The following is a 25,251-nucleotide window of genomic DNA, read 5'->3' as shown; positions in this document are numbered from 1 at the left end:
AGGAGGCGGGAATCTTCATGTATTCTGCTTTTTTAAAAGAAGTCTTCGTGAACAGGATCTGTGAACCTGGTTTTTCAAACACTGACTTTACCTTTCAAATGACTAGGTATGGTTTCCTTTGTTACCTGTAAGGAAATATCTTTGGTGGTCATATCTGCCCTCAGGGTCTCATTTGTTAAAAGGACATTACATTCCTTTGTGCATGGCTGAGACTCAGTTGCTCCCCCTCCAAGGGCAATCATCATCTGAGGATATACCAGTCTTGGGAGAAATAAGATTTCAAGGAATCCCTGTTGAGGTTACAGGGACAAACCATCCCGATGAGTCGAAAGAATAGTAAACATGGCAGGTGACCAGCTTGGCTTAATGGTGAAATCCTAGTGGATCTTAACCATAAAAAAGAAGCTTACAAGAAGTGGAAGGTTGGACATATGACCAAGGAAGAGTATAAAAATATTGCTCGGGCATGTAGGAATGATATCAGGAGGGCCAAATCGCACCTGGAGCTGCAGCTAGCCAGAGATGTTAAGAGTAACAAGAAGAGTTTCTTCAGGTATGTTGGCAACAAGAAGAAAGCCAAGGAAAGTGTGGGCCCCTTACTGAATGAGGGAGGCAACCTAGTGACAGAGGATGTGGAAAAAGCTAATGTACTCAATGCTTTTTTTGCCTCTGTTTTCACTAACAAGGTCAGCTCCCAGACTGCTGCGCTGGGCATCACAAAATGGGGAAGAGATGGCCAGCCCTCTGTGGAGATAGAGGTGGTTAGGGACTATTTAGAAAAGCTGGACGTGCACAAGTCCATGGGGCCGGACGAGTTGCATCCGAGAGTGCTGAAGGAATTGGCGGCTGTGATTGCAGAGCCATTGGCCATTATCTTTGAAAACTCATGGCGAACCGGGGAAGTCCCGGATGACTGGAAAAAGGCTAATGTAGTGCCAATCTTTAAAAAAGGGAAGAAGGAGGATCCTGGGAACTACAGGCCAGTCAGCCTCACCTCAGTCCCTGGAAAAATCATGGAGCAGGTCCTCAAAGAATCAATCCTGAAGCACTTGCATGAGAGGAAAGTGATCAGGAACAGCCAGCATGGATTCACCAAGGGAAGGTCATGCCTGACTAATCTAATCGCCTTTTATGATGAGATTACTGGTTCTGTGGATGATGGGAAAGCAGTGGATGTATTGTTTCTTGACTTTAGCAAAGCTTTTGACACGGTCTCCCACAGTATTCTTGTCAGCAAGTTAAGGAAGTATGGGCTGGATGAATGCACTATAAGGTGGGTAGAAAGCTGGCTAGATTGTCAGGCTCAACGGGTAGTGATCAATGGCTCCATGTCTAGTTGGCAGCCGGTATCAAGTGGAGTGCCCCAAGGGTCAGTCCTGGGGCCGGTTTTGTTCAATATCTTCATAAATGATCTGGAGGATGGTGTGGATTGCACTCTCAGCAAATTTGCGGATGATACTAAACTGGGAGGAGTGGTAGATACGCTGGAGGGGAGGGATAGGATACAGAAGGACCTAGACAAATTGGAGGATTGGGCCAAAAGAAATCTGATGAGGTTCAATAAGGATAAGTGCAGGGTCCTGCACTTAGGACGGAAGAACCCAATGCACAGCTACAGACTAGGGACCGAATGGCTAGGCAGCAGTTCTGTGGAAAAGGACCTAGGGGTGACAGTGGACGAGAAGCTGGATATGAGTCAGCAGTGTGCCCTTGTTGCCAAGAAGGCCAATGGCATTTTGGGATGTATAAGTAGGGGCATAGCGAGCAGATCGAGGGACGTGATCGTTCCCCTTTATTCGACATTGGTGAGGCCTCATCTGGAGTACTGTGTCCAGTTTTGGGCCCCACACTACAAGAAGGATGTGGATAAATTGGAGAGAGTCCAGCGAAGGGCAACAAAAATGATTAGGGGTCTGGAACACATGAGTTATGAGGAGAGGCTGAGGGAGCTGGGATTGTTTAGCCTGCAGAAGAGAAGAATGAGGGGGGATTTGATAGCTGCTTTCAACTACCTGAAAGGGGGTTCCAAAGAGGATGGCTCTAGACTGTTCTCAATGGTAGCAGATGACAGAACGAGGAGTAATGGTCTCAAGTTGCAGTGGGGGAGGTTTAGATTGGATATTAGGAAAAACTTTTTCACTAAGAGGGTGGTGAAACACTGGAATGCGTTACCTAGGGAGGTGGTAGAATCTCCTTCCTTAGAGGTTTTTAAGGTCAGGCTTGACAAAGCCCTGGCTGGGATGATTTAAGTGGGAATTGGTCCTGCTTTGAGCAGGGGGTTGGACTAGATGACCTTCTGGGGTCCCTTCCAACCCTGATATTCTATGATTCTAAGATCTTCAGTACAGAGGCTATGAAGTAGAACAGATTCTTCAAGATGACCATTTGAGGAGAGGAGATTGTAATAGAGGCTTGCAAAAGCATTCCTCTGATGTGAGAACTTGCAGTTTATTCTATGTTAACTTGATGGGTAGTAGAACCAACATCCCCTGTATTTGTATGCCAGTAACACTGGTGTTCCTAGGCTTTCCCCAGTCATTACAAGATAGGCTGCTATTTGTTGTTTAAGAGTTTGGGTTATACAAGCATAATGTTTAATTACATCTAAGCTTGGAAGGATTAGATTTATTTATATCTAAATCTGGATAACTGTCGATTTCGCCATACACAAACTGATAAATATTTCCATCGATGATCAAAATTTACACGTAGGCAAAGAAAGAAAATGCTGCTTGAGAACTTATTTGAGTTTGATTTAAGGCTATTTATTTTTTCTGTTTGGACATGACTGTTTGTGTTTTAATAGTTATACAGCGTTTACTTTTTGAATCTGTCTCTATTGTCTGACCCTCCCCCCATTATTTTGGGCCACCATGAAAATTTAGGTCAATAGAAAATTGGACTTCCTACTCTTGTCTTAATTTGTCACGAACCTATATCCATTCTGAGGTTACTTGCTGCTATCTGTTTTATTTGCTTAGCTTTACATGTTGAATTCTCTGGAAGCATTATTTGAGATGTATTGAAGGTCTAGTCTAAGCTCTATTCCCTTTGGAAAAAATCTTCAGAGCTGCCACAGATTGGTACTAAAGAACAGCTCTTGTTCAATAATGACATCTAATCCATCAATTGTTTCAATGTTGGAAATAACACACCAGGGTCTAGGCATAAATAGTAGGGTTTTAAAAACTATATTCTATTCCTTCATAAACACTTAAGGAAACAAACAGGGTTCCATTTTTCAATGACCACACCGTGATGTAAATGTTTCAAAATTTAAAAGTAGTACTTTAACACTCCATCTAATCACTTTAAAAACACTAATGGATCACCTGGTGTAGGCCTGATCCCTATTTTAATGATGAGGAAACTAAGACCTACTCTACACTGCGTGGTTAGGTTGACATAAGATGCCTTGCATTGACCTAGCTGTGGAAATGTCTTCACTTTAAATTTGGCTCCCACCATGTAAATGCCTCTGTCGTTTTAGTAACACCACCTCCCCAAGCAGCATAGAGTTACAGTTGATGTAACTACATCTATGCGGTATCAGTGCATACACTGTTTTTTACATTGACAGTTACTAGCTTTCAGGAGCAGTCCCACAATGCCCACACTGACCATACACTTGATACAAGCGCTCTTGGTGAGGACGTGCATCACAGAAACAAGGAGCCAAGTCTGCGCACACAACAATTTTATAACTGCATGGGCTGTATGCTGATGTAAGTTAGGTTAACATAATTTTGAAGGTTTCTGAGTAGCAGCCATGTTAATCTGTATCCAGAAAAAGAAAAGGAGTACTTGTGGCACCTTAGAGACTAACAAATTTATTTGAGCATAAGCTTTCGTGAAATACAGCTCACTTCATCGACACAGCCTTAGGAATAGACTTGCCCAGTGCAACACATGGAGTCAGTGCTAGAGGAAAGATTTGTCTTTGGGTTCTGCTGTAGCTCATGCTTTGAGTCTGTTTTTCTAAAATACTGTTCAGTCTTCTAAATTAGAGGGCTAAGTGACTGTGGACTGCTGGTAACTGAATCTTCTTAGTAAGATTGTTTACTCAGATGTATTTTTCCCCCTTTTCTCTAAACTTAAAAGAAAAAGCTACCACAAAAAGGTATGAGGATAGAGGGCAGGTGTGAAGTAGGGAGGACAAGCCTCTTGTATAGTACAGTGGTTTTTCAACCTTTTTTATTTGCTGACCACTACAAAATTTCAAATGATGGTGCAGACCCCTTTAAAAATTCAACTTGTGGCCCACAGACCCCTACTATAGAAGTCTTACTGTAATAGGGTCAGAGTCCACCTCTTGTGAGCACCCCTCTGGTTGGGTGTGTCTGCGTTCTTTCAGTTGTGACGACCCCTTTCGGTGGTTCTCAAGTGGCTTCCCCCCTGTCGCGTCTCAGCTTTCCAGCCGAGTCTCTCCCACACTGTCTGCATGAGAACCAGATCAGGCCTCTTCCAGGGTATACAGTCCACCAGGGCCTATCTCAGCACCCCTCTGGTGGTGTCTCTCTAGCCCTCCCTGGGCTCAGTCTTTAAGTAGTCACAGTCCTGGTATGGGGCCATATCCCTAGGGCTTCCTCCCCAGAGACACTATCTTCCTGCGGCCCTCCCCATGCTCTGTCCCTGCTTAGTCCCAGCAGCTTGCCAGGAGCTCCTTCATTGCTCCCCCAACCCCTGCCAGCAAATTGTCTTTGGCTCAGTCCTAGCAGCCAGGTAGGAGCCTCTCACTTCCCCAGTCCTTGCCCCAATTTAGCTGTCTGTGGTCCTGCTGCTCTTCCAGCCAGGCACTCAGTCCTTTCTTCTCCAGCTCCAAGCAGCAACTAGTAACTGCTGCTCTGTTGTGCTGCTCCTTTTATATGACCCTCCTGGCTCCTGATTGGCTGTTGCAGAAGCCCCTCTGATTGGTTGCTTCCTTGCAACCACTCTAGGCTGCTTGGAGGACTTCTCCACTGCTCCTTTGCTGGGATGGGTATGGCAGAACCATGAGGCCTCCAGCAGGGAGCCTTTGGTCTAGTCTACTCCGTCTCACCCCTCCCCTCCCCAGTAGGATTTGGGTGGCAGTTGTACTAGTCTCTTGCCCCACTTTATCAGGGTCTTCTCTCTTCCTGACCTCTCTATCTAGAGAGTGTTTTTGTGTGTCCTTTTGCCCCCTTTAGTCAGGGTCTACTCTCCCAGGTCTCTCTTACCTGAGAGCATTTAAGAATCCTTTCAGTTCACCTTTGCCTCCTGGACTTCGGGGTCTCTGCACGCCACAGCTTGTCCATCCCTGTGTGCCGAGCTGTCTCGAGGTCGTATACCAAGTGGAGCAGGTGCTTTTCCTCCTCCTTAGCGAACTGGAGATCCATGGCCAGCTGCTCCCTTTGGCACTTAAGATCCTCTATTTCACTCCCTGTTGACTCCAGCCATTTGGTTAGCTCGTCAACACCTAGGAGGGAATTTGTAGAACTGGCCTGCTCTACCTTTTTCCCTTGGGGCGACCCTGTCTGAGACCCTATGCTAAACTGTTCACTGTGAGGTCCAGCTTGGGTTCCCACCATAACTGGTGACCTTGACAATCCGTTGGGGTCCCAACTGTATCCTGTTGTTCCTGAGAATCTGTCTGGGTCCCTATGTTATCCTGTACTTGAGGCTCCGTCTGAACCCCTTTTGCCATTCTTCCTCTGGTTCTCAGCTCCTCTGCCTCCTTACTTAGTTGGTTCCAAACCCTTCTGGTCCTAGGCTGCCATCTTGGCCTCTCCTGCATGAGGGCTGAGAAACCCACCCAGTCTCTCTTTTGACTGTCTCTGTCTTGCCTCAACCTTGGATATCCTTCTTTTCCCTTGTTGCCCCTCCTTTCTCTAAGAGGGCAATATCTCTTTAAATGCCCTGCTATCCTGCAGGCAAAACACACTGCCTTTTCCCTTGCTTTGGCCATGGGGTGTGTATTTCTTGGGGCCCTTGCAATAGCCCTACTGTCCTGCTGCCCAGAGTCACCCTTGCCTGGTTCCCCTGTCAGTTCTGGAGCACCTACCGCTAACTCATAGGGATTTGCACCCAGCATCCCCTTTTCATCTGGTCTGTCACTGGGGTTCTTGCCTTTCCCCTTGCATTGAGCCCAGCTCTTTAAAGGGCAAAATCTTTTTATGTGGCCCAACTCTCCACAAAAGCAGTTAAACTTTGCAGTTCCTGCCAGGGCAAGCCCTTCTTAAATTCCCCAACTGTCCACACCCTAACATCTCAGTGGCTGGGCTTCAGGCCTCTTGCCTGCTAAACCCACTAAGTTACCAGATGTGACGTGGCTGAAGTCTCTCTTTCCATTCCTGCTTCTTGGAGTGGATCTCACACCACTGCTGTTGTGTTGCAAACTTGGCCTCCTTTTGCCTCTGCAGGTGCTCGATCAAATGCATCAGCAGGGTCTGGGTGCACTGCTGCTGTTCTTGCTGCTGTTGCATCGCAGCTATCTGTAGTCTGTTGGTCTGCACCAACAAGAGGATCACCTACTCCATGATCATGCCCCTTGTTAATCAGGGGTTGGTCCGAAGAATCCCACTGCTGGTACCAAATGTAACAGGGTCGGCACTCACCTCTCCTGAGCGCCCCGTCTGGTTGAGTGTATCTGCTTTCTTTCAGGTCTGGTGACCCCTTTCAGTAGTTTTCAGGTGGTTTTTTTCAGGGACTCAGCCCTCCAAAAGAGTGTCTCACACTGTCTTCATGTGAACCAGAACAGGCCTCTTCGGGGATATACAGTCCACCAGGGTCTCAGTACTCCTCTGGTGGTGTCTCTCTAGCCCTCCTTGGGCTCGGTCTTTAAGTAGTCCTGGTCCTGGTGTATCCCCGTGGTCATCAAAGAAGCTTGTACGTGTTATCTCTGCAGTCTGAATCTCAAAGATTTAAGATTCATTCTAATAAATGTAAATAGTATAGTTGCCAGAAATATAATTCTGCTTCTTGGAGTTCAGTAGCCAGGCAATCCCACACCACTTGTACCATTTTTTCCTCTATTCCTGATGTCTCCAAGCAACTGTATGCTGAACATTGTGCATTTTTTGTAGGGATTGAATATCCTTTAATTCCCCCATTTTTTAAATCTACAGCAAAAGATTGAGGGTCTTTCAGTGTCAAAACCAGTCTGAGACCAAGATGTGTATTAACTTTGAGGTTTCTATTCCATGAATTCCTTATAGTCTAATTGAGAGTCCATGAAGGATAAAAGGAAGCCATGATTATGTAGTTTCCCTAGGGAATGCTTGTAACCTCTGAGGTGCTCTTATTATCTAGTACAATTATTTTAATTATTAAAGGTGTTACTACGGACAAGTTTGGTTGAAACTTGTGCTTCTGACAGAGTCCATTTCAACTATAGTGTCACTAACACTAGTAAAGGTAGAAAGTGCAACAAATTTCACTTAATAGCAAGTCTGCATTTCCAGTGCTTAAACTGAATAGTAAGCAAACTAAGTCATAGAAGTTAAGATAATGCCTTGGTTATTTTTTTAAATCTTAAATCAATCTAGTTCACTTGAGTAGTTGTACAAGTAGAATAGAGTTTTTGAATATCTAACCTCTTTGTTTCCACACTAATTTTTTTTTTTTTGGTCTACAAGTATAACTTTGTTTCTAGTACATTAGGTAGAATCATCAAAGTGACACAGGAAGTGATTGATTACAGAGCATGGATTAAAAAGACATGGGGAGGCAAAAGTAGTCTGTCACCTGATATTGGTAAGTACAGGAGTTGATCTCAGAAGCTTCAAATTACTAAAATACTTTCCAAGAAACACAGAACAAGAACTTTCTTAGACTGATCCAATTGTAAATATGTTTTCTGTACTGAGCTATTCACGAAATTCAGGTGCATGAGACCTTACTGCAGAATTTTATTTCAAGATGGAGAGCTTGTGTATGTGGCTATGTATATTTGGACTGTGGGGGTTTGAATAGCCATGCGCACCACAGTGCTGCACTGAAACTCCCCTGTGTGGATGCTGCAGGCATGAATTAAAAGGTTTCCAGTTCTCATTATTGTAGCCTTTGTTAAAGGTGACTGTGGTAATGTGAACTAGGAACCTTTTAGTTCATTCCCTTAGTGTCTTCATATGGAAGTTACCATAGCACTTTTGTGCGCACAGTTATTCACTCCCATGTAGTCCAAACAACAGGGCATCGTAGACGTAGCCTGAGACTCTTGCTGTTGAAAACTTTTAACATTAGCTAGTTAATGAAACTTTGCGAGATACTTTTTTCTAAACTACAAGGTGATGGGGTTTCATGTGCTTCTAAATGATGATCCTGTTTTTATCAACAGACAATAGAATGAAAGTAAGAGAGCACATAACACCGTGCAGTGCAGAACAACACAACAGAGGCTCTGAATCACCCTTCAACCAACACTTGGCTTTGTCATTAACTAGTACCCAACAGTTGTCCTCTGGTTCGTCTGCCTCTTCTGTATCATCACTCTCTGGCAGTGATATTGTAAGTTGTTTGGGTTTTTCTTCCTTAATAGATTAAATTACCAGAAAGTTCCTCTACAAAGCTACAGTGGTCTATTAGCTAAAATGGCAGCACTTCGTGCACTACTTTATTTTTTTTAAAGTAAAGTTTCAATATATCATTCTAACCTGCCATAAGAAGTTGATATTCATTTGTGTTCTTGTGACTTCATCAAACTTACTAAAACATAAACTAGTAGTCAGTAACAAGCTGTTTTCCCCCCTTTTGTAACTAAGAATTAAACAGACTATCTGAAGCTCTAGGCACTCTTTGCAGTTTTCTTTAAAACATCAGCAGATATAAAACCCCAAATCCATCAGTAAACTGTAAAGCAAAAAAGTGTGGGGAAAGTACCACTTCCTGATGTTGCCCATCAAGCAATATCTTCCTCATAAAACCCCACATGAGGAGATGAGCCTCACAGCATGCCATGAAAGTGAATAAACTTACTATTTTTGGACCAAGGGGTGGGGTGTAAATTCCAAAGCCAAGGGGCCCTCATGAATATAGCCATGCTATCTGCACCTTCTCATATGGAGATTTTGTGCAGCTGCTGAACTTAACTGCAACAGTATGACATGAAAAGAGATGGTTTGTCATTAGATAGCCCCTCATCCTTTTATGACTCTTTAGGTCAATAACAGTGCCTATAAACTCCACACCAAAACCCACAGGTGGACAGTATAGCTTATAAAGCAATATTGTAATATGCTCATAGTGAGATGCTTCGCTCAAGCCCACTGCAGCATTCTGGGCGAGGTACAGATTTTGAATGGATTAAAGATGTAGTGCTTAAATAGAACACATTGCAGTAATCTAGTCTTGAAGTGTCAAAACCATGAACCATTGTAGATCTGTAGCTAGAGAGATGATTCAACCTCCTGGCCAGAAGCAAATGAAGAGCACCTATTCTGACTACCCCTAAAAGCTGCTAAAACAAATTTGGAATTTAGTGAGACTCCCAAGTTGCAAAAGAAATTAACACCTAGCAGACAAACCCCACTTCTCAGAGGTTCATCTAACTTCACTATATCTTCTTGTCACCATTGCCAAACAGAAATTCTAGAAGGCATTCTGAGATGGTAAGAGCCACAAAGGGCAGCACCATCCTTCTGCCTTGAGGTACATCACCTTGTCACCAACTGTATAAAAGGCAACTGATCTACATATCAGCAGATACTTGATCTTCATATGTTGTTAGGAGACTAAAGTAGTTTCTGTATCCTGTCCAGATTAACACAGATCAAGGAAATTAAGGCATCTAAGACAGCTGTCTTGTCACAGTCATCAATCTTAATCACACAGGAAAGATTAAGCACACAGCAAGTTAGTCAGGTTGTCATCAAATGGATGGCTCCCTTCAGCAGTAGTGCCAACCACAAGCATTCAGAAGCAGATGCCAAAAAATCAAACTTCAAAAAGTTAATACATGGTTTTACATTTTTTTTTCATCTCAAGCGTAAATAGCCCATCCCAGATTTGTGTTCATTTCAGGTTCAAAATTCAACCTTAAATTTATACACAACATGTATCTCCCTACTCTGGCCGCTTGGAATATTCCTTTCATTTTGGGTTTGGGGAAGGGGCTATACCTATCTTTCTCTCATTCTCTTGCCTTATGACTTCATAGTCACTTCTTCCCCTCAGTTTCCTACTCCTCACCTCGCCTCTGCAGTTTCCTCCCACATTTCCCTGTTCCCTTACCTTGCCTGAGTGCAGTCTGTTACTTTAAATGTGAGACTGAAGTCAGAGCCCATTTTTAAATAAGAACAAAAATTCACAAGGCTTCAGAAGATCATGAGACTTAAAAAACCCCAAATAACATGATTCACAAGTAAACAGGTAATTCCGCAGCAGCATAGGATGTACTTAAGAAGTTGGCAGCCTGCCATTATTGGATGCACTGACAGTTTCCACTAGAAATGGGCTAAGCAATACACCAGCCAGGAAAGTTGTGGATCCAGGTGGTAGCACCAAACTTCCTCAATCCTGTGGAGCACTGCTGGCTGGAACTAAAATCAATGAAGAATTTGTTTCGTCTTCTCATGGACAGTCTGGTTGAACCCAATCAGTTTTTTTTCTCTGCAAAATAATAGGTATTTTCTTCAAAATAGGAGGTAATGTAATCTGCTAATGAGCAGGGGCATCCACAATGAACCAAGCTGTTCACCTGAGATATATCTGTTTTAAGATCTGACAGAAGCTGTGGTGAAAGGCAAAATATTTCTCTGTCTTCCAAAAAACCACAGGAATTTTAAAGAACTTTTAAACAATTGATCACTGGATATTTTCAAATCAAAATTGGATGTTTTTCTAAAAGACATGCTCTGTTTTGCGCAGGAATTAACTTGGGGGAAGTCCTGTAGCCTCTTATGTAGTCTGACCTCCTGTATGATCAGTCATCTCTGGCCTTATCTGCAAGTCTGAGATCAGATTCAAACAGTTCTGCTACCCTGGCTCCACCCACCTTCCCTTCAGCTTCCTTGGTTGCGGATTAATTTCTCATCCAAGATGACCTGTGATGACTGAGCCTGAGAAGAGCGCTCCTGGGGATGGAGAACAAAAGGGTTTTTTTCATAAGCCCACCCAAATAATTGATTGTCAAAAGAACTCTCTCTCCCTGTTGGTGATTAAACCATAGCATTTTTAGAGTGCTCTGAGGGCAGACTCTCCAATAGGTTTACTGCCCTGACACAGATGTGACCTAGCTTCAAAATAAAAGGTAGTGACCACTTCAGGCCATGGAAGAAATCCAAGTGCCTCACCTCAATCCCATCCCAATCACTATAGATCAAGAATGTGGCTGGCCATAGGAGTTGAGCTAATAACCACCTTGAGTACTCAATAATAGTCATGGTTTGGAGAGGGGTTGGGGGAACCACACTTGTCGTCTGGGGATGTTAATCAACAAGCAGAATTATCCTGGGCTATTGCAACACCATTGCAGTGAAGAGCTCACTAATTTATAAGAAGTCTTCGTGTCTTTGAGGTAATCTGAATGCCAAAACTACCTTCTTTTCCACCCTGTATCAAGGACACATGAGAAGGACACCATCCATTTCAGGGTGGGCAAGCATCTGCACTAAATGTACACCTAAATACATTACATTAAAACAATATTAAGCTTGCATTCAGGAGGTAGAGGTGAATTCTCTGTAACTTGAAGTCTTTAAACCATGATTTGAGAACTTCATTAACTCAGCCAGAAGTTAGGGATCTATTTCAGGAGTGGGTAAGGTTCAGTGGCCTGCAATTTGCAGGAGAGGGATACTAGATGAACACGATGGTCCCTTCTGACCTTAGAGTCTGAGAAGTTAACACTTGAACGGAAAAAGGAGAATGTGATACATGCAACACCTGTTGTAAACTTAACTAATTGAGTTCAATTGTACAGCTGTGATATTGGAATATGGCATCTTTATTCATTTTCTGTTGGTTTGTTCTGGGCTCTGTCTTCACAATGAAACATAATTTACTTGAATTAAAGCATAATATTTACAGAATATTGTGTAATGCAACAAATTGCAGAAATCCTTAAATTGAGGTGCACTGTTTTCCATGCCTGCAGATCTTTCCTTTTCCTAATATTAAGGTTGTTCACATATGTTGAATGTCAACAAAACAGCAGATGAGCTTAACAGCCCACATTCAGAACTGACAGAAGAGTGTGCAGTGAAATTAAAGGAGTATTATGCATATTTTTAAAATCTTAGTAGTGGCCAACTTGGTATATTCAGTAAACTTTCAGTTTAGTCTTCTTAATAATCCCCCCCACCCCACCCCCAAAAAAAACCACCAAAAAACAAAGTAAAGGCACTAATCCTCAATGACTGACCAATTTCAGTCCCCAACTCTTGCTCCAGCCCTGCTACTTTTCAAAGTACTTTTTTCTTACAATGGTCCTTCCCGTAATTTAAAAAATGACCAAAATCTTGTCCATTTGTCAGAAATTTACCTACAGGCAGAGAATTTACCTACAGTTGCAGTCCTAAATATGAAGGCTTTGTAAAATTGGGGGGTGGTTGTTTTTGTTTTTATTTTTTTTAAAAAGCATTTATAATGAAAACCATACAACATTAATGATAGCATATGTTCATAAAATCCACACCTCATAACTTACTGTGGATAGAAAAGCTTTCTTGGGTATCTCTCCTTCCCACTTTGCTCCAGTGGTGATTAGACAGTGTTATGGCTCCACTTACCAAGAAGGAAAGAGACATGATGATCCTGTATATCTCATAGAAATGATCCCTCAAAGCATATCTGAAGGAGAAATCCAGTGCAGTGGCTAGTGCACTGAACTAGGAGTGAGGCCACCAAGGTTCTATTCCTGCTTGTCAGTGAACTCTTGTGAAGTAAATTGCCCAAAACTGCACATTGCTGCCTTGTAATACTTACCTTCCTCTATCAAGCACTCTGAGCTCTTGATATGAAAAATGCTATGTAATAACCAAGTATTAACATATAAACACCGGTGTGCTTGCTTTCTTTCCATTTTTTTTTTCCTCCCCCTTTCTGGGCTGGTAGCATGAAGTGCAGCCCTATGCCTCAATTAGCTCCCACTTGGCCTCTCTGGCTACTTATCACTCCTGTAAATAAGGGAAGAGGGAGGGAGGGAAAAATTCCAGTTCACAGGGTAATGTGGGCAATGGGGAAAGAATGGAGACGGGCAACAAGGAAAAATCCTTTGGTACAGAGACCTCCTACCTATTCAGCCACTAAAAAGGGCCTACAGGGAATCAATAGGAAAATTCCATTTTCCCCAGTATATCTTCTTTTCTGGATCCTGACTTCTCCCTGAAGTGCACACATGAGCTGTACCCTTTTCCTGAAAACAGGCAGTCCCGTCTAGTCCACAGGACTCAAGGGCTTGACCATACTCCTTTCACCCTCAGTCCAGATTATTTTCCTCTGGCAGCACAAGCAGCTTGGCAGTTCAGCACTCCTGGTTTTATACATTGCAGTGTTAGCTCTTACAGCTGATTTTTTTTGGCGCAGCAACACATGAAATCTCCAGTTCCTTTTAAGTGACCAAAATTTACAGATCTTAGTCCTTTTGGGAAATAAAGCAAGCTAAAGGTCAGTTCACCTGCAAGGAGTCCCTTTCAGGAACTGTGGAAGCGGGGAGTGTTGCTATAACTTCTTGACCACAAAAATCCACAATATTGAGGGGAACAGGTTTGGTCTGCATAGCTTCCTGGGGATTTTGTATTCTTCTACACCATCTGATACTTCACAAGATGGTAATTTATCCTCATCTTTTGGGACTCAACAAACAGAATTTTCTGTGACAATTTGAAGACTTCTCAGGATTGGGTTCAAAACTATTTGTCTAGTCTACCTTTTAAAGGTCGAGCATCTCATTTCAGGCTTAAGTGGGTATTCTAATCATGTTTCAAGTACTCAAGCATCCTTTCTTTCTCTCATTCTCAACAGGAAGACCTCTGAAGCTCTTAACAGGTGTTTTTCTTAACTTTTTCTCCAAATATTAGATGAGGAATGCTGGGATTCAGGACCCCTTCACTAGGCTATTGGCTAAAACCCAAAAGCAGATTTTAGATAGTAAATTAGTCTTCTGCTGAAGACAGCCCCCCTTCCCTCCCCCCCCCCCTTGAAAGACAAGGGAATAAAGATCTCCAAAAGCTAAAAATTTCACAAAGTTCTGGAGGCTACTCTGAAAAAATTAAACCATTCAAATTTGGATCATAATACTGAGACAAGGAAACAGGAGAGACTATTTCTCTGTTTCAAACCATGGAGGGGAAGTGGATGATTGCCATTGAGAGCTTGGCAGAAGATGAGAATGGCTGAACAGACTAACACAAAAGGCAAATATCTATCATCCAAAATCGAAGCGGAAGTTGCCATCCTCCCTTCATTTATCTTTTGAAGAATTTACTCAGGAGGGTGAGACACTCCCACCAAAGAAGATGGCTTACTCAAGCCCATAAGTCTTGCAGGGTACTAGGTCAAATAACTTTCTTGTCCTACCCAAGGTGGTTGTAGTAGTGGTATCCCTTTCAGAGACATGGTAATTCCCGTTGAGGGCATTCCTTCCCAGAAGGCTGTATGCAAAAAGCACCTGAGAAGGGACTTTAAAGCTGCTTTGGTCTGCCAGTGTACTTGCACAGCTGCAAGGTCCCAGTAAAAAAAACTAAAATGCCTACACTCCCAAAACCAGGACAAACTTTTTTCCTAATTACTGTGGTGGTGGGGGACGAATCTATGGACTACATGGCCACATCTCACCAGGCAGAAAAGTGTGCTTTTTTTAAAATCATGTTAGCCTACATCTTAAACATCAAGAGCTTAACACAATTGAAAAACTAATATAATTGAAAACCTTCTTTTTCTGCCAGTCAAAGCAGGACTCCTGAGGCTGGTTGCAAGACCTGTTAGCTAACTCAGTAGCCAGGCACCAGTTCCAGAAAATCCGATGTGCCTCAGAATTCAGGTGGGATCCTGTCTGGAAGAAGTTTGACACAGTCATATCAGATAAGACAAGCCAGATTGTCTTCCCTACTCTTTTATAAGGGAAGATGCTCCTTTTTTGTTCCTTGTTACAGATAAGGGACACTTTCCATAAAGGAAAGATCTGGAACATGAGGGAAGTCTGTCATGGAAAGGATTCAGCCCTCCATCTAGTCAAAGTAGTTAGTATGACTATAACAAAGGGTTTGCCTTTGTCCAGACACAAGGACAAGTGATACCACATTTTAAGAATAAATACATTCTGGAGCTCCATGATCCTTCCTCCAACTGCAAGAGTAATAAAAATCAGAGATCACGCTTCCTTGAGCCAAGAGCAAAATAGAACTTGTCCCTCCAGATGATAGGTGCTTAGGGCCCTGTGCTTAGTCATAAGTGGCTGAACTGGTTGATGAAAGGTGAAATTCAGGCTGAAACTACTCTAATATTGCAGTAGACCATCTGACAGAAGTTTTATCCATCTATTCTGGTCAGGCCCAGTCCCTGGCAACTTCTGTTCACCAACAAAAAAAACTCAGACTAAATAGTAGTGTTTTATACTTTCTGGACTACCAGTGTTCATAAATGTGTTATTTTTTAATAAACTGACTGAGGGTTTAGGGACTCATGTATATACCTGTTTTTACACTGCATTCATCACAGCAAATGATGTGCAAGAAAAAACTTGCAAGTAGCAACTTAAAAGGCTCCTCTCCATGCTTCAGGAACATAAGTTGTGTTAGACTGAGTTCCTCAGGTTTTTTCTCCACTTAAGCTTGAGAGCCAGTGTCTTCCAGGCACAGGAATGGTTTGACAAGATCTAGGCATTGATTTGACGTGTCAACACAATATTATCCATATATCTTTACCTGCAGCTCATAGGCTATTTACACTAGTCTAGTGTCAAGTCAAGATGGCACATGAAAGCTTCAGGGATTTTGCTTGTGTCTAGAACTGTTCCCAGCTGAAGTTGTAAAACAAAAGGGAATATACCATTCAGAGCTTCAATCCCTCAATTAATGGTGACAGCCCATGCAATAGGATCCTCCCTCTACAATCCAGTTCCCAGTAGTCTGACCACAAATGTCAGCCTTTCAGATTGAGGAAGACAATTGAAGTAACACAGTACCTGGGGAATGCAGTCAGTGCTGTAGGATCCAGCACATCAACTTCGTAGTGATGAGTACAGAGACAAGGTGGGTGAGGTAATATCTTTCATTGGACCAGCTTCTGTTAGAGATGAGTAGTCAGGTTGGCACTCAGGATCAACTGAGAGGGAATTCAATCACACAATATGAGCATGTCTTACATAAATCACCAAGGGGTCACAAGAAGTTGAAGTTTAAACATTGAACCAATAGAGTTTTTTTTCTCATGGGCTGATAGTCAACACAATCATATAAGGATGGGGACATTGTTTGGCCAGACTTTTTTTGCATTTAGCTGAAAACTTGAAGCGGCCCTTGAAAGATTAACTGTTTTAGCAGATACCTGGGGAGCTAGGCTACCTTAGATATTCTTGCATCCACAAAAGTGAGATTCTTTTTCCCCAAGGAACAGATGCTTTGGCTCACATGTCTATCTGCTGCTTGGGTTTTCTCATCTTCTGCTTAAAGATAAAAAGCTCATTGATTAGAAACCAGGTGCTCCAGCTCTTCTAGATTCTTAGCATAGATTCTTACTGAATCACCTAATCTTGGGATTACAACACGTCACAACTATTTTTTATGTCCCTTTGTTAAACTGAGTCAAAAGTGCAGGCCTGTTTAGGTGTCTTGTAGGTCATGTGGTGGTAGCCTCTGGTAGGGTAGTGTGTTGGTTTGGATCTGCCTATAGTGCTACAAGTTTGAGAACTCTTCCCTTCAAATTGGTCAGCTAACTCCCTGTACTTCCTTTGCATAAGGATGTGGTTCCTGGTCACAGTTGTTTTAGCAAGAATTCCCAAAATTTCTGCTTCCAGTCTAGGTTCTTGCCCTTCATCCTAATATCTGAGTGCTTCTGACACTAATGGGTTTATCTTCACAACTATGTGAGCTTTAGTATAGTCCCATTTTACAGATGAGGAGCTTAAGCAAAGTGACTTGCCCAAGGTCACACAGGAAGTCTGACAAAGCTGGGAATTGAACCCAGATCTCAGAATAAGGCCAGAAGGGAATCTCAAGAGTAACTCTAGCATCTTAAGGTGAAGTCAGTCTTTTTAGACAATAGAAGACTTAAGCCCTCCTACATCTTTCATGAGCACAGGATAGTTCTTCTTCAGAATCCTTTGTGAAAGGTAGATTCTCTTGCTTCTATACTTAATGTGGAATATTCTTGTTTTTGTTCAAATTAACATCCACACTGTTATGTTACTTGCTATATATGAGAAGCAGTAAAAATATATCTTATGAGAGAGCTATATTTTATTAAAACATCTTTATTTCCGTTCAACGTATCTGGGCTTGAAAATATCCAGTCTTCCATAGCTCGCTGAGTCAAGTGCTGTGTCACAAGCCTTTTCAGCTGCAGATAAACTGATTCCAAATGGCATAAGACCTCATTCAACAAACTTAACTGCAGCCTTCTGAGCAGAAAGGGCCTGGACGCCACAGTGGAAATCCTATTAAACTACTATATGGTCATCCACTAATCCCTAATAAAGTGCTACAGACTTTACTTTAATTCCTTGCAGAAGCATCCTGAGCAGTAAGGTGCTTTAAGCAGTGGTCATGACTAAAGCCTGATGATTTGTTGGTTGGGTACTTTTTACCTCCTGGTCTCTCTCTGCCTACTAATCTTTCTTTTATTACATCCCAAATATGTTGGTTTGGGAGAGAAGTCAGGATCAAAGAAAACGGGATGACAAATTTTCATTCCTGGAACCAATCTCTCCTCCAGTCTGTCTCACCCAGATTAAGTGCTTCAGGAAACTTACAGATCTCAGCCCATGTATTTAGTTAAGTTGCCAGTGTCTTTTAAAACAATTTCCATACAGCTTTGGAATAACTATTTTCAGCACAGAGGTTGAAAGTGATGTGAGCAGGTCCCAGAATCCCATGGATAATTCTGAATGGCCTCTGAACTGATCTCTCCTCCAATTTGAAACACTTAGTCTGTGCCTTCCTGCAAATACCAAAGGGGAAATACTTATTTTCCCCTTCCCCCAACCCCTGTTGGGCTCTAAACTGACTGCTCAGAATCAGTCTTCTCTCATTCATAAAGTACTGTTCCAGAGTCTTGGCCTCATCTTTCTGCGTTGTCTGGTTTATGTCTATGTAACATGCTATGATAGCTTGAGAGCTCTTCATCTGGCTAGACCCCTCTGGAGCCTATAGATTTGAGTCTTGGCCACCATTAGCCACCAGTAAGACCCACTGTAGTGGCTCTGTTTTTGGAAGCTTTGTGTTTCCATATATTCCTTCTCTTCTGTATGTTGTCTGCAGTCTCTTTTGCCTCTCTCAGGAGAATGGGGCAATCTTTTTGGATTCCTGTAAGCCAAACAGCTGCCAAAATTTGGGAAACTCCCCTTTTGGCCATGGAACTACGTATCCTTTTAGTAGGCATTCCTGCATTGCTACTGGCTCCTCTCTCTCTCTCTCATCCCTCAGAGGTTGTCTGACTTCAAAAGGATTTCAAAGGAGTGTTCTAGTCCTGAGACAGGCTGCTATTTCTGTCCACCACTATTCCTACTTGATGGGTTGACTGCCCTGGAGTTTTGTTTCAGGTCCTCCCTTTGGAATGATCTGGCACTGACTGCAACTAGAACCTGCAATAGCACAGAGTTCAAACTCTGCATATCTTTTAAGGGTTGCAGGTCCAACAGTATCCATCCTCCCACCTGCTGCTTCTGCCTCTCTACCTAAATTAGTGTGATTTATGGTAGCTTCTGGTCCTTGCTTGGACTTATTGTCCATTGAAATTCTTCCACTCCCCAACACACACACACACCGCCTCTAATGCAACACCAAAGCTACACATTGTGGGGGAGGGGGGAGTGTGAAATTTCATCTACCCATCCATATAGTCTAGCTGTTTTACCCGTTAGGATTATAGTGCTACATCACATAGGTTGCATGTTCAAAACTGCCTGAGAATTTCAGACTGCATTTGTTGCATGGCAGGTATCCATTACCATGTCTGTGATCTGGTAGATAGCCATCTGTGCACTGACTTATCACTAAACTATCTCCCTGTGGAATGCAAAGATCTTTCTTCAATGAGTGAATTCCTTCTGCCACTTTGCCTCAAGATGCAAACAGACCTGAAGATATAGCGGTTTTCTGTGCCTTCAGAAGTCTGCAACAGTAACTTCTTCCCACTGCTCAGAGGTGCTTGGGGAGTGTCTCTATTTTCCACTCCTTTTTCTGTGGCAGCCCATTCTTGTAGATAAGTGCTTTGTTCAATACATTCTCATAAAGAGATGACTGTACTCTTGTTCTGGATGTTGATAGGCTTCTCATCTTTATTTCCACGCCACCCAACATTGGGTTTTGAAGGTCTATTTTTATATCCCAGTCCACCCAGCTCATTGGCACTACTTTATATTGCCCTGGGATATGCTTGACTTAGTTCTGTAAACTTTGTTCCATTCTCTGTCAGAAGGGGATCAGCATACTGCTTAATTCTTATGTGGACAGCATTGTCATTCAGACCTCTCTACTGCAGAAATCAAAGGAGAGGATTCGTCACTATCTGGATTATGGAATTCTCATCATTTGGAGAAGATACATCTCTGACCCGCTTGATAACTTTCCAGTTGGGAATTCTTTTTAAACAGACTACTGGGGAATTTTTGCCTCCTAGCAAATCATCACACACCAGTCTTCACTTTAGTAAGCATGTCTGTCAGCCAAGAGTCTCTGGCTAATCCTCTCCTCACTCCAAGAAAAATGTGTTAGCATTATACTCCTGGAGCATCTGGTTATAAGACTGATTCTTCAGTCTGGGAACCTTTCAGTTCTTACAACATCCATGTGAGCTTACAGCTGGATAGTGACCCATGTTAAGAGGGAGTCCACTGCCTTGTTCACTTAGTCTGGTGTATCTGATGCACCTATATTTGTTTTCTCTTTTGAAATGGAGGAAGATTTTTTTTCCCCTGGATGTCAAGTAAGCCCTGAATTAAACCGTCTTACATTAACAATTTTAGAAAAACTACCTGTTCATTCTTTTTAACATTTGTCAAGACATCAGTGGATTAAAGATAGTCTTTTATGTCCAAATGACTAAAATCTTCTGTAAGATGCATGACAGTTTCTTGGACTCAAAGTAGAAGAATCAATCATTAATATTTGAGACAGCTAGCTGGCTGTCTCCTCACATCTTCATCTGATATTAATAGGTGGAACTGTGCTTGTCTGCTTATTTTGTTGGCAGTTAAGTGCTCCAAGCACCATAGTAGTAAGACCACCGCCTCTGGCTCACCACTTGTCTGTAATTGATGTTGGTCATGATGGGAGAAGAGGGCATATGGAAAGCAAATTACTGACAGGTAATTGTCATAGTATTCCTTTCTATCAACCTTAATGCTTCTCTCTTCCCCTAGTACAGTGTCATTGTCTTCCAAAGGAAAGTAGTAGATAAGATTAGAGAACTTTAACCAGAAAGGAAGTGGATGATTTGGTTCTTGTATTTTAGTCATGACTGGCAGATCGTCTGTCTCCTTGTTTCTTGGTAGGTGGAGCCCTAACTTTGCTGTTGCTGGGTAGGATGGGAGAAGACTATAACAATTACCAGTGAGTAACTTCTCTGTACAGATAAGTACAAATAACTTGAATTACCAGCAAACTGCTCAAAGTTCTGATCCTATACCAACGATTAAAATTCCAGATCCTGTGTATCTACCAGTGCTGCTCTCCTTGTTTTCTTCTTTCCTACCTTTGTCCCCATGACTTTTAACTTGGGAGAGTAGAGAATTTAATTTCACATATGGCTGTAGTCTGAGCTGAGAGGAAATTGATCTGAGATCACCACTGATATTGTTAAACTGTTTTTCTCAATGCAGATTTTTAGAGTTAACTCTTAAAACTGCTACATAAAGTAAATATAGTGCCAGCGTGTATTTAATTTCACACTGGCTTTAACCCAGATCTTACAGTATTTACACTATCAGTTATTGAATCATTGCATTTACAGATGCATAGTCTGTGTATACTGTACTTTCTGTAAAGTTGCTTTTCTTTTCCCCTTTTTCTTTGCCAAAAGGATTCTGATACGCCACCTTGCACAGCTCCTAATGTTTACCAGTTCAATCTGCAAGCACCGACTCAGCTTATGGCCAGTTTACCACCAGCATTGCCTATGCCAAGTGGTAAACCTCAGTCTGCACCTACGAGAACCTTGATAATGGCCGCCAGTAATCAGGTATGAGCCAACTAATTGGAGTAACTTTTTTAATGAGGTAGTATTCAAACCACAAGTATAGGCCATTTGCACTGTGCTGTACTAGTCTGATTTTAAAGAACTCTGAACACTGTAGAAGCATTTCATAAAAAGACTCGTTGGGCTTGCTGAAGGTGTTAACAAAAAAGTGCATTTCTAACAGCAAAATGAAAAGAAATGAATTATTTTAAGATGCGTCCCAATACGTGTGGCCCATCTTACAACATGCTCTTTGACTTTCATAAGAATAAGACTAAAATGGAAAGTGTCAAACTTCTTATTGCTTTTTGCAAGATCTGGGATTACCTGTGAGCTCTCCAAATTTTCAAGGCTTATTAACTTCCTGTTTTTAAAAATTGCAATTCTTCCTCCATACCACCTTTCTAAACTAGTATTTGGCTTATCTTAAGAACTATGAGTCTTGGAGTCTTGTTCTATCCAGGACTTGAGTGGTGTTCCTGAGAATTTTGGGTCACTACAAAAACTTCATATTTTCTATACTAAGTTTTGGAAGATGACTGCAAAGTTGTATGCTTGTCAACTGTTCTTTCTTCAGGGGGTTATTTGTAAAACACATTCTGGGTAGAACCCTTATCGGTTTCTTGTTTGTATTAAATCTATGCCAAAAATGTTGTACTGACAAGCAGACGATCACAATATGTGAAAACATACTATGTCTCCCCTACAGCCCAGTGCCCTCTAGTAAGGAGTAAGAGCTAATATGCTGAAATGAAGACTGCCCTTCTAATGCTTGCAGTTATGGGCTAGTTGACATTTTACAGTTTTATGGGTTGTATTGAAAGCTGGTTGAGTGGTTGAGAGAGAGGAATCTGAAACTGTTGCAGAGTGGTGAACTTCAGGGATAGTATATTTGGCTGTGTAGTTACCTTTTCAGGGAAGAAGGGCTTTTGTGGTTTTTTTCCCCTTGGTTTTTGTTAGACTCTGAAGCCTGGTCCCAGTTACAGGACCACATCAGATAGTGTTTCTTGACTCTCTAGCAGGGATGAGAGGTCTGCTGTCTGTGGGATTTTTATGGTCGGAGGATAACTTTATCAGGGTTGAGGACATTAATTGGATTCATCTTGACAGTTCAGGTTTGTATTTCATGGCCCTGGTGTGTAATATATCTTGGTCTGGTATGACTCGGGTGGGAAGATGGCCTATGTGTTATGCTTTCAAGTCTACTTGTGCACCCAGTTATGCCACATGTTATGTGATGTTTATGGCTCTTCAGTGGCAATCACATGGTGACAGGGCTGATATCACTGTGGTCGCTTGGAGATATGAAGGAGCATAACAAGTCTGTAGTAACTACACTGAAACCATTTCCTTCAAATGGCGGGTGACCTAATGAGTACACCTGCTTGGCAGTGATGTCTATAGAAAGTACTCTGTAGATTAGACCGCTGTAGATATCTTTGTGAAATGAATCATTGCCCTCATAGCTCAAATGTGAGAGTTGTGCATAGTTGCACATTTCCCAAAGTAAATGCAGTGATCCAGTTTCTCTCAAACACGTTCCAGATTGAACAACTGCCAAACTACCATCTTTTCTTGAGCTTGTTTTTGTCAGTTTCTTGAAAGATTCTGCTGGCAGTCCCTAGACTTTAACTCTTGGGCATTCCAGAGTCAAGGCATTCTCAATTAAATGACTTTTGCTTTTTGGTCTCACGTGGCAGTAATTAGATCACATTCTTCGAGTGGTGTCCCTGTAGGCGCTCCACTTCATGTGTGCATTCACCTCTCTAGCCCTTGATCAGAGACTTTCCATTAGCAGTGTCAGTTCGGTTCATGCATGTGCTCTATACAACCTTGTGCTGCACACCGAGTGTGTAGAGGGCTGTTAGGGCAAATCGCTCTGTTCCTTCTCTACCACCTTCGCTTGAGGTGGAGCTCTATCATGCCAGCCTTGTGCATGCCTTAGCATGTTTTGCAGTTGTTCTGTAATTAGTTCAGTGTTTTTAGTTAGTGTTGGTTGTTAGTATAGAATTAGTTAGATAGTAGTGAGAGGTTTGGGATTTTTCCTTCTTCCTTTTTCCTTCCCTTTTTCCTAGGGAGCTTATTTGGCCTGGCTGGGCATGCCTGGCTTGCCAATCTTCAAATGCTGCCTCTCTTTTCAGAAGGCTAACCTGGTCAGCAGTGGACACACTGTGTATCTGTTGCTTGGGAGGGCCCATATCTCCCAAAAGTGTAACTTTTTTTGCCTGGCTCTCAAATCTAGGGCATGGAAGAATCAGGAGACCAAATTGATGCTTCTGATGATGGAGTGCTCACTTTGACCAGCTAGGTTAGGAGACCCGTCAGTACATCTGGTTGTTGGCTGATCCAGTGCCCTTTCGACCTCAGCAAAGGACTCCCTTAAGATGGGGAGGACTACAGAAGGCTCCAGAGAAGAAGAGCTCAGTCTCCTACCACAAGGAACCGCCTCTAAAAAGATCCTGATCTCCCTCCAGGTCTATGATGTTGGAGGCCTCGATTTGGCAACTTGCTACCATGGAGATGAAGGACTCTTCTTCCGGTACCAGCAAAGATCCCGGAGTATTTCAGAGAAGCACAGTTCCAGCAGACCCCCAGTGATGTCTGTGAAGGACAGGAAAGCCTAGGACATACACTACTCTAGAAAGGCAACATCTAAATCAGACTTATCAGTGCCTTTGCTTCCACTTGTCTCCGTCAATACCAGCAAAATTGAAGTGCCAGATACCTTCATACCTGGCACATACGCGCTCCAGATCAGTAGTACCATTCACTTCAACTGCTGAGTTAGTATCAACCTGCTTAGTACCGCAGGAATTCTGCAACTCCAGAGACACTTCCGTGTGAGATGAGTAGGACCCTACCAAATTCACAGTCCATTTTTGTTAATTTCACAGTCATAGGATTTAAGAAATTGTAAATTTCATGTTTTCAGCTATTTAAATCTGAAATGTCAGTGTTGTAATTGTAGTGGTCCTGACCCAAAAAGGATTTGTAGCGGGGGTTTGCGATACTGCTACCCTTACTTCTGCACTGCTGCTGACAGCGGCGCTGCCTTCAGAGCTGGGCAGCTGGAGAGCAGTGCCTGCTGCCTGGGATCCCAGATCTGAAGACGGCGCCACCGCCAGCAGCAGCACAGAAGTAAGAATGTAATGGTATGGGATTGTTACCCTTACTTCTGTGCTGCTGCTGGTAGGGCATCTCCTTCTGAGCTGGGCGTCCAGCCAACAGCCACCACTCTCCAGCCACCCAGCTCTTAAGGCAGCTTAGAAGTAAAGGTGGCAATATCACAACTGCCTAAAATAACCTTGCAAACCCTCCACCCTCCCTCCCCTCCACACCTTCCTTTTGGATCAGGACCCCCAATTTGAGAAACGTTGTTGTCCCCTGTGAAATCTGTATAGTATAGGGTAAAATCACACAAAAGACCAGATTTAATGGGGGGAGACCAGATTTCACTGTCCCCTATACGGAGAATACAATTAATAGGGGCATAAATGGATTAATTGGCAGCCAGGACTTTCATTCCTTTCCACAGACAGATTCATAACTTCAGTGAATCTGGTGGAGGACAATTAAAGGGAATCCCTCATACTTCAGTAAGGAAGTGATTGCAGCTCCTGGTTCATATGGCAGCTTACATCTTCATGACCAAGCATGCAACACTCTACCTCCACTGGTTCAGAAGGATCTATTTCTCAACCAGAGAGAGTTTGGACAAACAGTTCCCTTTCTGATGAAGAGCTCCTTAGATTGGTGTAAAAATCAACTCTGCGTGCAGGTGTTGATTTCATCTATCTAGTTCCAAAAATATCTGTAAGAATGGACATGTCACTGTTGGGGTGTGGAGCACACCTCAAAACCCTCACAACTCAGGGCAGATGGTCACCTCAGGAAGTCTGTTTCCATGTTACCCTGTTGGAACTCAGTCAGGAACACATGCCTTCAGTTCCTATCACTTAGCAG

At 42.6% G+C, this 25,251-nt stretch overlaps 1 protein-coding gene across 9 annotated transcripts in view; it reads left to right on the top strand.

Moving 5' to 3' along the window:
* TENT4A (terminal nucleotidyltransferase 4A) overlaps window positions 1-25,251 on the top strand; it is a 150,166-nt gene that overhangs the window by 60,195 nt on the left and 64,720 nt on the right. For 5 of the 9 annotated variants that reach the window (XM_048839534.2, XM_048839537.2, XM_048839532.2 and 2 more), the window contains exons 9-11: window positions 7,610-7,710; window positions 8,294-8,463; window positions 21,133-21,291. In XM_048839534.2, the coding sequence (XP_048695491.1) occupies window positions 7,610-7,710; window positions 8,294-8,463; window positions 21,133-21,291 (430 nt within the window). Of the gene's footprint in view, window positions 1-7,609; window positions 7,711-8,293; window positions 8,464-20,304; window positions 20,420-20,605; window positions 20,664-21,132; window positions 21,292-25,251 lie in introns of all 9 variants that reach the window. The other 4 variants (XM_048839540.2, XM_048839539.2, XM_048839541.2 and 1 more) reach the window with 2 other exon arrangements.

This window comes from Caretta caretta, chromosome 2, assembly GCF_965140235.1.
Source record: "Caretta caretta isolate rCarCar2 chromosome 2, rCarCar1.hap1, whole genome shotgun sequence".
NCBI classification, from domain to species: domain Eukaryota; kingdom Metazoa; phylum Chordata; order Testudines; family Cheloniidae; genus Caretta; species Caretta caretta.
This window is presented reverse-complemented; position numbering and strand designations above follow the sequence as displayed.